This window comes from Pseudophryne corroboree, chromosome 2, assembly GCF_028390025.1.
Source record: "Pseudophryne corroboree isolate aPseCor3 chromosome 2, aPseCor3.hap2, whole genome shotgun sequence".
In the NCBI taxonomy this organism is placed as follows: domain Eukaryota; kingdom Metazoa; phylum Chordata; class Amphibia; order Anura; family Myobatrachidae; genus Pseudophryne; species Pseudophryne corroboree.
The window spans coordinates 427,538,121-427,552,477 of record NC_086445.1 but is presented as its reverse complement, the minus strand read 5'-3'; the positions used below and the strand labels follow the sequence as shown (position 1 = coordinate 427,552,477).

The window sequence follows — 14,357 nt, the reverse complement described above, 5'->3', positions numbered from 1 at the left end:
CTGCCCTCTAGAAGATGAGCACTCTGCAGCCCCCACAGAAGAGACACCCTTGTCCTTGGAGACAGGGTTATCCGCTGATGCATCTGAAAATGCGATCCGGACCATTCGTCCAGCAAATCCCCCTGAAAAGTTTTTGCGTGAGATCTGCCGAATGGAATCGCTTCGTAAGAAGCCACCATTTTTCCCAGGACTCCTGTGCATTGATGCACGGATACTTGGCCTGGATTTAGGAGGTTTCTGACTAGGTCGGATAACTCCCTGGCTTTCCCCTCCAGGAGAAATACCTCTTTCTGGACTATGCCCAGAATCAGTCCTAGGAACAGCAGACGTATCATCGGAAAACAGCTGCGATTTTTGGAATATTTAGAATCCACTCGTGCTGTCGTAGAACTACTTTAGATAGTTCTTTTCCGACCTCCAACTGTTCTCTGGAAACTTGTCCCTTTCAGGATATCGTCCAAGTAAGGGATAATTTAGATGCCTTTCTTCTTTTAAGAATCATCTTTTCGGCCATTACCTTGGTAAAGGCCCGGGGTGCCGTGGATAATTCAACGGCAGCGTCTGAAACTGATATTGACAGTTCTGTATCACGAACCAGAGGTACCCTTGTTGAGAAGGGCAAATTTGGACATGGAGGTAATCCTTGATGTCCAGGGACACCATATAGTCCCCTTTTTTCCGGTTCTCTATCACTGCTCTGAGTGACTCCATCTTGATTTGAACCTTTTTATGTAAGTGTTCAAAGATTTCAGATTTAGACTATGTCTCACCAAGCCGTCTGGCTTCAGTACCACAATATAGTGTGGAGGACTAATACCCTTTTCCTTGTTGTAGGAGGGGTACTTTGATTATCACCTGCTGGAAATACAGCTTGTGAATTTTTTCCCAATACTGCCTCCTTGTCGGAGGGAGCCGTTGGTAAAGCAGGCTTCAGGAACCTGCGAGGAAAAAATGTCTCGACTCTCCAATCTGTACCCCTGGGATAATACTTGTATGATCTAGGGGTCAACTTGCGAGTGATCCCACTGCGCGCTGAGACTCTTGAGACTACCCCCCCACTGGTGGAGGGCTTCTTTTCCTGGGAAGGGGCTGCCTGCTGCAGTCTACTTCCCTTTCCTCTATGTCTGGGCAGATATGACTGGCCTTTTGCCCGCTTGCCCACATGGGAACGGAAGGATTGAGGCTGAAAAGACAGTGTCTTTTTCTGCTGAGATGTAACTTGGGGTAAAAAGGTTGGATTTCCCAGCTGTGGCCGTGGCCCCCAGGTCCGACCCCAAATAACTCCTTCCCTTTATACGGCAATACTTCCATGTGCCGTATGGGATCTGTATCACCTGACCACTGTCGTGTCCATGACATCTTCTGGGAGATATGGACAACGCACTTATCTTGATGCCAGAGTGCAAATATCCCTCTGTGCATCTCGCATACATATATATAGAATGCATCCTATTAAATTCTCTATATCAATAAAATATTTTTAGTCAGGGAATTCGACCAAGCCAACCCAGCACTGCATCTCCAGGCTGATGGCGATCGCTGGTCGCAGTATAACCACCGTCTGTGTGTATATACTTTTTAGGATATTTTTCCAGCTGCCTATCAGCTGGCTCCTTGAGGGCGGCCGTATTTGGAGACGGTAACGCCACTTGATAAGTGTGTGAGCGCCTTATCCACCCTAATGGGTGCTTCCCAACGCGCCCTAACTTCTGGCGGGAAAAGGTATAACGCCAATATTTGCTATCGGGGTAAACCCACGCATCATCACACACTTCATTTTATTTTATCTGATTCAGGAAAAACTACAGGTAGTTTTTTCACTTCCACATAATACCCTTTTCTGTGGTACTTGTAGTATCAGAAATATGTAACAGCTCCTTCATTGCCCTTAACGTGTGGCCCTAATGAGGAATACGTTTGTTTATTCACCGTCGACACTGGATTCAGTGTCCGTGTCTGTGTCTGTGTCGACCGACTGAGGTAAATGGGCGTTTTTTATAAAAAAACCCTGACGGTGTTTCTGAGACGCCTGGACCGTTACTAATTGTTTGTCGGTTGTCTCATGTCGTCAACCGACCTTGCAGCGTGTTGACATTCTCACGTAATTCCCTAAATAAGCCATCCATTCCGGTGTCGACTCCCTAGAGAGTGACATCACCATTACAGGCAATTTCTCCGCCTCCTCCAGCATCGTCCTCATACATGTCGACACACACGTACCGACACACAGCACACACACCTGGAATGCTCTGACAGAGGACAGGACCCCACTAGCCCTTTGGAGAGACAGAGGGAGAGTTTGCCAGCACACACCAAAAAACGCTATAATTACATAGGGACAACCTTATATAAGTGTTTCTCCCTAATAGCATCTTTATATATATATATATATATTTATATCGCCAATTTGTGCCCCCCCCTCTCTGTTTAAACCCTGTTTCTGTAGTGCAGTGCAGGGGAGAGCCTGGGAGCCTTCTCTCCAGCCTTTCTGTGAGAGAAAAAATGGCGCTGTGTGCTGAGGAGATAAGCCCCGCCCCTTTTACGGCGGGCTCGTCTCCCGCTCTTTAGTGAAGTTTGGCAGGGGTTAAATATCTCCATATAGCCTCTGGGGGCTATATGTGAGGTATTTTTAGCCAGTATATAGGTTTACATTTGCCTCCCAGGGCGCCCCCCCCCCAGCGCCCTGCACCCTCAGTGACAGCGTGTGAAGTGTGCTGAGAGGAAAATGGCGCACAGCTGCAGTGCTGTGCGCTACCTTTAGAAGACTGTCAGAGTCTTCAGCCGCCGATTCTGGACCTCTTCTAACTTCAGCATCTGCAAGGGGGCCGGCGGCGCGGCTCCGGTGACCATCCAGGCTGTACCTGTGATCGTCCCTCTGGAGCTAATGTCCAGTAGCCAAGAAGCCAATCCATCCTGCACGCAGGTGAGTTCACTTCTTCTCCCCTCAGTCCCTCGTTGCAGTGATCCTGTTGCCAGCAGGACTCACTGTAAAATAAAAAACCTAAGCTAAACTTTCTCTAAGCAGCTCTTTAGGAGAGCCACCTAGATTGCACCCTTCTCGGCCGGGCACAAAAATCTAACTGGAGTCTGGAGGAGGGTCATAGGGGGAGGAGCCAGTGCACACCACCTGATCTGGAAAAGCTTTACTTTTTGTGCCCTGTCTCCTGCGGAGCCGCTATTCCCCATGGTCCTTTCAGGAACCCCAGCATCCACTAGGACGATAGAGAAATGTAAAATGGTGTCCTACCATGTGTCCCCCCCCCCCCCCCCATGTGAAACATACATACAATAGACCCTTAATAGGTCTAAACATGCTCCCAACCACAGTTCCAGACTTAGTAGCCTGGATTACCTGACAATCCAGTGCCATCCCCCCATATATGGTGGGGGAACACTGGACTAGGGACTTCACCTGTCCCCCACCATGTGCTGCTACAGTAGACACGGATATTTGCATCTAAAAAGGTACACTATTACGAGGCAACAGCGGGCAAGAGACCGCGAGCCATGGCAGCCGAGGGAGCTGTCTGCTGCCATCAATCATAACAGTGCCTTGAGAGCAGAGGGGTGGACACCGCGGAAGCCAACTACGTGTGAGCCAGGACAGGGGGCGCCCAGCTGCGGCAGCATGGCTATCCGCGACTGGGCGATCAGGGAACACAGCAGGCACCCAGCTGACTGCACCCAGGCTGGAGAGAGCAGTCAAGCTAATGAAAAACATCCCCCACATGGTGGGGCGGCAGCAAGGTCTGACCGCCCCTCTCCCGAAAGCCCATGTAAGCTGAAAGCATGTACAATGTATAATGGAGCGGCAGTGTGAGCTGCCTGCCCATTACCTAGGTTAGGAGGAGGCTCTGACGGGGCTTCTGTGTTAAGCTTGTCCAGCTCCAGCAGCCTTAGGCTGAATCAGCTAATGCTGATTAGGTCTATGGCGGGGCTCCTTTCCCGAGTGCCGACAAGCCCTGCTGCCTCAGCAGCACCCCCAAACCCACGCTTCTCAGTAAGCTGGGAAGGGATTGTCAAAAAAAAAAAAAATAATTAATACAAAAAAAAGTGTGGAGAAGACTCCAACATGTGCTATCCCAGTGAGGCACAAAAAAACAAAAAATACTGAGGTACCTTTGGGAGTATGGAGGGTTACCAATTTAAATATTTAAATGTGCCTATCCCTGCTAACGCCCTGCCAATCCCAAGAGTACCCCAGTGACACCTAATGGATGAAAAAAATAAAAAATAAAATAGTGCCAAATTAGACTTGGTCAAATTACACAATATCACTATGAAGACTTTAAACTACCACGTAACTTTATTACTGGTCTTGAACACGGTACAAAATGATCCTTATAAAACAATTCTTACATTTGTTTACAGCATAGAACTTGCCGACAGAGCAGCTCAATGGAAAATGTAGAGACAGGGCAAAAAGTATCAAAGATGTAAACCTGAAGCAATCCGATCTCTTTAACTGGTTTAGTACAAGCCATGAAAGCTAGTGTCTAGTTTAGGGGTGGGCAAAATGCGGCCCGCGAACCGATCCTGCCCGCTGCCTCCCACCTACATGCAATGACAAGCGGCCCGACAGGGCCGCTTGTCATTGTCCCGGCCAACTTCCAGCCCAGGTCACCAGCAGCAGCTGCGAGCTGATGCCTGCGGCAGCGCGGCTCTTAACTGCAGCCGGCACTATGCGATCTCTCCCCCCCTGCTCCCTGTCAGCGCAGCTCCTCCTCCCCCTGCTACTCTCACTCACCCAGCCAGGCAAAGCTCCGCCTCTGAGACAGGGGGAAGGACTGCTTGCTTTGCCGTGCGAAGAATGGAGGGCTCTCAGTAGCAGGGGTCTCTCGGGGCATGTGTCCTGGGCCCCCCTCCTTCAATGGGCCATCCCTGATTATCAGAAGGAGGAAGTAGTGTCCCTGCAGGGGGCGGGGCTATCCAGCACAGAGCACAGCCCTGATGCTCCTGCACTCTATTATGCATGGCAGCTACGTAGGATGATGGACTTCCAAAGAAGTCAAAGTTTTCATGCAGTGACATTCTTTCATTTAAGGTATGAGGGACCATAACTTATATTATGTCTGTGTAACTGTAAATGATAATGTGCCTGTATATGTATATGTCTGTGTAACTCTATATGTGTTTGTAGCTCTGTATACGTGTCTGTAGCTCTATATGTGTCTGTGTAACTGTATACTGTATGTCTATAACTCTGTATATGTGTCTGTGTAACTATGTATATGTAGCTCTGTGTATGTGTTGGATCAGTATGATTCACCGCCACTTGGGATCCCGTCGGTCAAAATACCGACGCTGGGATCCCGATATCTTGAAACTGACAGGGGTGAGTAAGGGGTGTTCTCCCTTCTCCCCAACCCCCTAACCCTCCCCGCAACCTAACCCTTGGTGCCTAACCCTAACCACCCCCCCATGGCTGCCTAAACCTAGGGCCCTTTCCCCAGTAGCCTAACCCTAACCCTCCGAGGGCAGTGCCCAACCCTAACCTCCCCGCAGCCTAACCCAAACCCTCCCCCCCCCCCCCCCCACCCACAGTGTGTAAAAGAGAGCTCTACCTGCTGTAATGTAAAAGGGGCTCTACCTGGTGTAATGTGTGTAAGTGGCGCTACTGTGTGGCATCATTTAAATAATGGAGACTATTGTGCAGCCTAATATGAATCTGTATGATTTTTGGCCATGCCCCTTCCACATCCCCATATTTTTGGCGCATGGAGGAGGGGGGGGGGGGGGGGAGCTGCTTTTTTGTGTGCGGCCCTCGAATACTGACAGGAAAGTGTCAAGTGGCCCCTCAGCTGAAATAATTGCCCACCCCTGGTCTAGTTGCTTTGTGCTACTGCAATTTTTCTGATTCTAATATATAGTCCCTGTTGAACAGAAGGAGGAATACATAAAACAAGTTTATCAAGTGAGCTGTAACACAAAAGTCTGTATCCAGCCACAAGTAGTAATACTGCTACTGATCGGATCCAAAACAGTCCATCCAAATGTAATCACATTGGATCATGAGGCATGTGAAGATCGGTGTACACAATCCTCTTCCAATCACATTAAAAGGGAAAAAAAGCAAACACAGGTCTTCAGGAAGCTGACTTAATGCTCCATGCAGATATTGTCCTGTTGGGTCTCTTGAATCTGGGCAAATCTGGACACTACAGGTGAGAAACCAAAATGTTTCTAGCACCAGTATTTCCCAACAAATACATTCAGCAGTTCAATTGCGATGTTCTCATCAGCTGTATTATTGCACCCAAAAGCGGAATTTGGCTAATATCCAGCTTTTCCCATGCCAAGTGTGCTTGGCTTAAAAGCCCTACTTTATATGGATTTCTGTTCACGTCAGGAGGATGCAAACAGAAATCCGCGATAAGTGATGGGCGCCCAGAACAAAACAGCTCCCAGTCGTTAAATGGGCACAACAGACTCGAGAAGCAATTTAATTTCCCCATAAGTCTGTCACTTTGACAAAGTGTTGCAAGGCAAGCATCCCACGATGTGTTGCCAGGCATGATCCTCAATGTTTTCATAGCTCACATTGTGGTCGATTCTATTCGGCAACTAATGAATAGCGCCGGGAATTAGCTCCCGACGCTATTCAATTCAGCAACTAATTACCTGCAATTGTCGGGAATTCTTCTCTCATCCCCGGGGGATGAGAAGAGAAACCCGACAAAAGTGCTGCCTCGCGGCCGGCGCGAGGCTGATTCTGTCGGGAATCAGCCTCGCGCCGGGGAGTTAAGTCGGAGAATGCCCGTTCTCCCGACAATTCAACCTGTTTTGTCGGCGAGAACGGGCCATCGCCGACGTAACTAGTTGCTGAATTGAATAGCGTCGGGAGCTAATTCCCGGCGCTATTAATTAGTTGCCGAATAGAATCGACCCCATTGAGGGGTATATTCAATTAGGGTCGAAAGCTGCCGTCTGTCGAGAAGGCAGTTTTCGACTTTAAGGTCGAATCGTGATTCGACCTATTCAATCACAGCTATTTTTATTCGACAAGTCGGGGAATTCGACTTGTCGAATAGTACGTGAATCAGCGGTATAGCTGCCGATTCACGTACTTTTGAGGGAAACGGGGCCAAATTCGACAGGATTTGGCCCCGTTTCAGACCATCTCAGGCAGACAAAAAAATGTCGGACTAAGATGAGGGACCTAACAGGAGGAGAGGGGGGAGAGCCGCGGGGAGACGGGAGAGCAGCGTAACAGCACAGTAGGAGGATGTGTCACAGCCGCGCCGCTCACGGCAGCGTCCAAAGGGCTCTAGCAAGTGAGGTCACGCTTGCTGGAGCCAGGTGGACACTACTGTGAGGTCTGGTGGCTGTGAGACATCCTTCTGCAGCGCTGCTCTCAGTCTGCCCGCGGCTCTCCCCCCCCTCTCAGGTCTCATCTCAATTTGACTTTTTTTAAAGTCGAATTGAGATGGGATTGAATAGGGATTGTCAGATCCATTCCGACAAATGCATGTCAGAATGGATCCGACCCTAATTGATTATACCCCTTAGTAAGTTCTTGAGAGCTAGAACTTCTGTAAAACTCAATGTATAAAACCAACTGACCATAGGACATCTTTAATACAGCTTGACCATATTCTGTTAGATTGGCCAACAAAGTCAACCGTTCACTGTACATATCCTTGTACGTCTTCTCAATGTAACGCATATTATAACCAAGCCTTGACAACTAGCAATTAGCATTTTGGGTTAATAACCGGCATCAGCCAGTACACAATTATGTAACTTATACACCAGCATTAAAATTGGCATTTTCATAAACCACAGTACAATAAAATGCAACTTTAGTAAGACTACCCAAAGTACTTTTATACCTCTTTTCCATTTTAGTCCCAGGTCTGACCTGAGATTTGGAACACTGTTCCAAACCAAGTCAGACCCATTTCCACCGGGTCGGCAATCTGGGTTATTTTAGGGATTTTCATGTCAATGGAAAAGGGATACAGGCTGAGTATCCCCTATCGGAAAATTCCGAAATACGGAATATTGGTGTGACAGAGAAACCTTTGTTTTCTGATGGCCCAATGTACACAAAGTTTAATACACAAAGTTATTAAAATATTGTATTAAATGACCTTCAGGCTTTGTATAAGGTGTATATGAAACAAATGCATTCTGTGCTTAGACTTGGGTCTGATCACCATAATCTTTCATAACAGTATGTCCAAAATACCCAAATATCCGATATCCAAAATACTTCTGGTCACAAACATTTTGGATACGAGATACCCAACCTGTATAAGTAAACAGTGGCGTATCACTGAATATACAATGTCCAAGATTATTATCCAAAATCGCGTTACTTACAGGATAAAACAAATGATTAATAAATGTCATCAGTAGTGCCACAACCCCACCAATAGCTTTAGTTTGTGCATTTGACAGTTATAATAGGTCTTTGTGGGGTCACCAATAAAAGACGAGACATACAAAATGTGACACAAAACCCAGAGTATACAGCTTATTGGAAAGACATACAAACTTGGGGGTGATTCAGACCTGATCACTAGGCTGCTAAAATTGTTCCACGATCAGATAGTCGCCACTAAGGGGAGTGTATATTCGCCGTGCAAGTGTGCGATCGCATGTGCATGCCGAGCTGCTAAAAATAAAAAACAGTCAGCTTCAAAACCATTTGCAGCTCACTAACCATTGAATGATTTGCCCTGTATGTGCAGTCTGTGCGCAGCTCAGGACTTACTTCTACAGTGCGATAAGTACGGGCTGATCAGGGCCGGAGCGGACGTCACCCGAAAGTGCTTGGGAACGCCTGCGTTTTCCCTGACACTCCCAGAAAACGGTCAGTTGTCACCCACAAATGGCTTCCTCATGTTAATCAGCATGTGAATGGCTGTGCGATTAGAAGTTTCACACCAGCCTTTACGCTGACCAGTGATGCCTGTTTGCAGAAGCACATGTGCATTGTAGTGCCTATGCAGCCAATAGCCGATCGCCCGCTGTGAGAAAACAGCAGCAATCGGGTCTGAATCAGGCCCTTGGTTGGAAAGAAGGGGTCAGGTGAGGGTGCAGCAGTAAAGGTTCAAGGCAGAAGGTACCTTGTGAGTCAGGCTTTACAAGCCTATCACTGGATCTTTACCATAGCCAACTACTATGAAGCTGGGAGACAGAAGCTTAAGGTGTGTACACAGTGCAATATGCCTTTCAATTTTGACTATATAGAAAAAAATCGTAAGAAAATATAGAGCATATTGCACTGTTTGTATAGTCCTTGCGATGCAGACGCGCAGTCCCACGAGATCAGCATCGCAAGGAAAAATATACTCTGCAGGCAGCCCAACATTGACTATAATGGTGCGGCCAGGCTCCGGTCCCATCGAACAGTCAATGTCAGGCTGTAAGGCGCATTGCGCCGTGTGTACACAGCCTTATAGTGGAAGTTTGTTGTGCCAATGTGTGGCCTAACCTCCAAACTGCAGCAAGAAGCCCATGCCCCAGTACCCAATCTGCTGGAAACATACAGCATGTACTACAGCAAGAGAGACCAGAGCCAACTGCATGGCAGACCACATTTTGCCTTCTGGTATTGAGACTACAGACATTGATTAAGGCTACACTATAAGTGACCAGTCTATTAAGACAGCCCTAATAACTTACCTATAATTAAAAAGCTGTAATCGCACACTAACACGTTTGATAAGCTATAAGCATACATACCGACTGTCCCTTCTTGTGTTTTCGTCTGTACAGAACAGTCCAGTTGATCTGACGTGGGTTCCTCTTGGAAAGGAATGCAGACTCACATTTTGCATTCAGGAATTGGAAGACCTAATCACAAGAAAATGGCTTTAATACAGTATAACAAAGGATAATGCTATACACATATACATCAAAGACAATGTTATACACCGTATCTACCAGTGCCTTTATATACATACGGAACATCACAGGCCGCACATTATACACTGTAGCTAGTAGTGACACACCAATGTGAGTATGTATAAGCAGGACACGTACCCTGTAAACAGGCCGCAAGCTGTACACACAGGACACACACAGAGAGGACCCGGGGCCACCGGCAGCATCATTGGGCCAGGACACAGCTCACCCCGTACTGACACTGGAGCAGGAAGAGGCTTCCCCAGTCACTGGCCTGGGACCCCCTATTGTCAAAGCTCTCCTGCCGGCGCACATACTTCCCCCTCCGCATTCCCCTGTGACACCCCCGGTGCTCACCTTCCCGTCAGTCCTGGCGTAGCGCCGCCCGTGGCCCGGGTAGATCTTGTAGCCGCTGAAGCTGCACAGCTCGACCCTGCAGAGAGACAATGAAGAGCGGTGAGTGAACGGGAGTCCCGGCGCCGCCGACTCTCCATCCCGCCAGAGCGAGCCACGGGCCCAGCCCGGAGGATGGCGGCGGATTCACACCCAGAGCCTCATACACATTACACGACTCCATCTTACTTCATGGCGCCGGCAAATATGGCGAAGAGAAAGAGAGGATCATGGGTAACGGGCTATATATAGAGACGCCGGGAGGGGCGGGGCCACACTGCTGGTAACACTTACGGTGCCGACACAGGACGGAGTGCTGGAGACAACACTGCATGCTACAGGCTGAGCATAGGATTACCACAGGCTGGGAGAGAGAGGGTTGTAAACTAGGCATTCCCAACCACGGTCCTCAAGGCACGCTAACAGTCCTGGTTTTAGTGATATCCAGGCTTGAGCACAGGTGACTTAATTAGCACCTCAGTTATTTTGATTTAACCAACTGTGCTGCAGCCTCGATATCACTAAAACTTGCATAAGGGCTGTAACACACTGGCCGATTTCTCCCGGATGGCAAAAAGCCGGACAAACTTTGTCCGGCTTTTTGCCATCCGGGAGAAACCGGCAGAGTCTGTCACACAGGACGGCTTTGAGCTGTGTGTGATGCTGTGCGCATGCGCAGCATCAGACACAGCTTGAGAAAAAAACGTTGTGTGTGAAAGCTCCCCTTCACACACACGGCTTACTGGCTGCAAAGACGGCCCGGCGCCGGCCCGTAAGCCAAACCTTCCAGTGGATAGTTCCGTCTGCAACCCGGCAGCCGGGAACGTGCCGTGTGTAAGGACAATACGCTCAATGGGGTATATGCAATTGCGGTCGAATTCCGGAAAATGTCGAAAAACGGGACATTTTCGCCCAAAAAAAAAATTCGACAATGCAATTCAGTACTTTTCGTCAAAAAAACGGACTTTCCAAATCCGACTTTTTGAAATTCGACATTTGTCAAATTCGACATTTCTGCAATGGTACAAAGGCGGCAATTCAACAAAAGTATATTCAATTGAAGTTTGGAAATTCGACAACAGTGCTTTTGGGATACTTTCCGTACTACTAGGAGGCCAGGATAAACTTCCAGGTCACTCACTGGCCTGTAAAAGGAGCAGATATATGCCTGAATGATGGAAAGAACGTCATTATATGACTTGCTGCACCCATTTGATGCGATGATCAGCATCTTGAAGAGGGTGGTGATGTAATTCCTATCCTCTTTCGCATGCTGGCGCACAATTCATGGTGCAAACAGTAGGACACTAGTGTGGGCTTAAAACATATATAAAGCAGTGGTTGAAGTGGGAATAATAATAAAACACAGGCTTTGCATGAAAAAAAAAACCACTCACTAATAGGAGACACACACACACACACACACACACACACACACACACACACACACACACACACACACACACACACACACACATATTTACGCCCTAAAAAACCCCAAAAATGACACCTGTTCGGAGGTCTCTGCGGCTCCTGGTGGTCTCCTCTCCATTTTCTGACTTGGGAGGGAGCTTCTGGGAGTCCTGGGGGCTGCTGGAAGGCTCCAAGGCTGCTGGGAGGCGTAGTTCTCACAGCAGCAGCTCTACGGGGGGTCATACACAAACGCAGTGGGGTCACTCACATGCACATATACATACTTGGAGGAAGGAAGGGGGGATATCTAATTACCTGTGAAGAAGCATCGGATATAAAAAAAAACAGACTTTTTCCAAATTTTTCCCAATATTTCACCCATATTTTTGCACAGGCTATCCAATTTGGTTGACTGTATAAAAAAGAAAAATTCTCACGAAACCACACAGGTTCAGTGAAACGGTAGAAACTGCGGGATCAGTGTTTTCGGTAGAAACTGCGGGGCCATTTCAAGTGATTTGGTTTCGCCTGCCTGAGGCAGGTGAAACAAGATCCTTGATAAGCCCCTAATGAAGCATTTGGAAGCTAATAGGATAGCTTCCAAATGCTTAATTAGTTATCTTTGGTGCAGCCGTGGTGATGTCTATAAAAATCGAAGCATCCAATTTTCTGTTCTGCAATTGAATACCAAAATCCCACACCACAGGGTTTTTTAAATCTCCCACCGGCAATTGGATTACCCCCCCTCCCCATAGGCACCAACAGGAGAAACACACACAAACAGGAATCAATAGGAGAAAACACACACAAATAGCCACTGATCAGAGAAAACACACACACACAGGCACTGATAGGGGCGCCGACAGCTTTGCCGGGCACCAGTAATGAGAGGGGGTATGGCCAAAGACCGCTCCGCCCGCGGCACGCGCCGGTGTCAAAACCTGTGGGTGATCGCTTCCCTTCCTTTCATCACGCAGGGAGAGGGGTCTAGCTGCCGCAGCCTCTCTCCCGACCAGACGTGCAGCTGTCAGCAACAGGGGAGGGGGAGGGTAGTGGGACCAGATAAAGAGTACCCGCCCCTCTCACTCTGCGCCTTTAGTAGTTTTTGCGGTAGGATTGCAAATAGCGATCCAACGTGATTCAGACTAATAGGTCCTAATAGGAAAAAACACAAGTATAGGCCCCCACAGGTAAAAACACACACATGGGCATCCACAGGTTAAAAAAACTAAAACATGGGCCCTCATAGGGAAATAATAAAATGCATAGACTACACATGAAAAATAAAACACTCGGGCCCCCACAAGAAAATTATAAAACACACAGGCTTTGTGTATATATATAAAAAAAAGTTATTATTTTAAAATATAAAACTTGTAAGCTTTGCATGAAAAAAAAAATACACACACTGGCACGGATAGGATAACACACACACACACACACACACACACACACACACACACACCACAGATAGGGGGAAAAAAAACCACAAATAGCCACCCGATTGGAGAGAAAAAATTGTATTTAAATTTGTATTGATTTATTATATATATCTATTTTTTATTGTATGCTGCATCATTATGTATTTTTCTCTGGCTGGGTCCACAGGATTATCCACAGGATAACATTGGGATATTGTCGAGCGACAGCGAAAATGGCACCAACACGGTCACGAGCTTTCTGGCCTCCCAGGATGCATTGGGGCCTCCACTATATAGTCCCGCCCACTGACTCAGTCAGATCAGTTTTTTGCTTGGTGCGGCAGGAAGCCGCATGGTCACAGGGCTGCTGTGAAAGCAGCCTCAAGTTTTCATTACTTTATTTTTATAGACTTACTGTTTTTGTTTGAGCGACTTCTCTTAACAGCGTCTTAAACGTGTATTAGAAAGAGTCGCTCCAACAACTCCCCACCGGGTCGCAACAACGCTTACCTTCGCGGTACAGTGCTGTCTCGACGGGCATCTGTGTCGGATGTTCTAGCAGGTCCAACAGACGTTACCAGGCTGTGGCCGGAGCATGGGGAGACAGTGAGTATATGGACTTCCTCTTACTAGAGGGGTCAGGACACAGCTACGCTGATTTGGTGGAGACTACAAACAGCGTGTTGATGCGCTGAACATCTCGAGTGTGACAGCGCTACGCTCCGGGGATCATAGGCGCCAGGACTAGGTGAGGCCGCGATCCTGGGAGTTTAAGTCAACAGGGGGTTTCAGACGCTCTCCTGGCCGTCCCTCCTCCGAGTTCATGGCCAGTTCCCGCGGGTCTCTCGTTTCATGAACTGAATGACCTCACTTTCGGCTCAGACGCTACCACGAGGATACTCGGTCGCAGCTTAGACGCTGCGGTTGTGTACACTGGATATAAACCCGCCCAGACCGAGTCGCAGGCCTTTAGTGTCTGCATGCACGTGGAGTCGCTCAGCGTCCGTGTCCGTTGGTGAGCGTCCGTGTCCGTTATCAGTTACCAAGAGCGGCAGTGTACACCAGTAGCGTCTGAATCCACTCAGCGTCTTTCGAGCGTCTTTGCTTGGATATGGAAGTGTGGTGAGTCTCCCTGTATCCCGCTCCCTGGAGGCAGGGTATACAGTACTAAAAATTCCTTCTACTTCTTAGTGTGCACTGTTAATTTTTAGTACCTATTGCATATGAGACCTGTATATTACTGTGTTTTCTGCATGTTATGTTGAAAAAGAACCA

General features: G+C 47.9%; 1 protein-coding gene across 1 annotated transcript in view; it reads right to left on the bottom strand.

The window, feature by feature from the left end:
* Positions 1-10,497, bottom strand: part of RPL24 (ribosomal protein L24) — a 33,771-nt gene extending 23,274 nt beyond the window's left edge. The window contains exons 1-3 of the mRNA XM_063953598.1: positions 10,438-10,497; positions 10,213-10,288; positions 9,694-9,804 (exon numbers count right to left, since the gene is read on the bottom strand). Coding sequence (XP_063809668.1) covers positions 9,694-9,804; positions 10,213-10,288; positions 10,438-10,442 — 192 coding nt within the window. The 5' untranslated portion in view covers positions 10,443-10,497. The remainder of the gene's footprint in view (positions 1-9,693; positions 9,805-10,212; positions 10,289-10,437) is intronic.
* Positions 10,498-14,357: the final 3,860 nt, after the last annotated feature.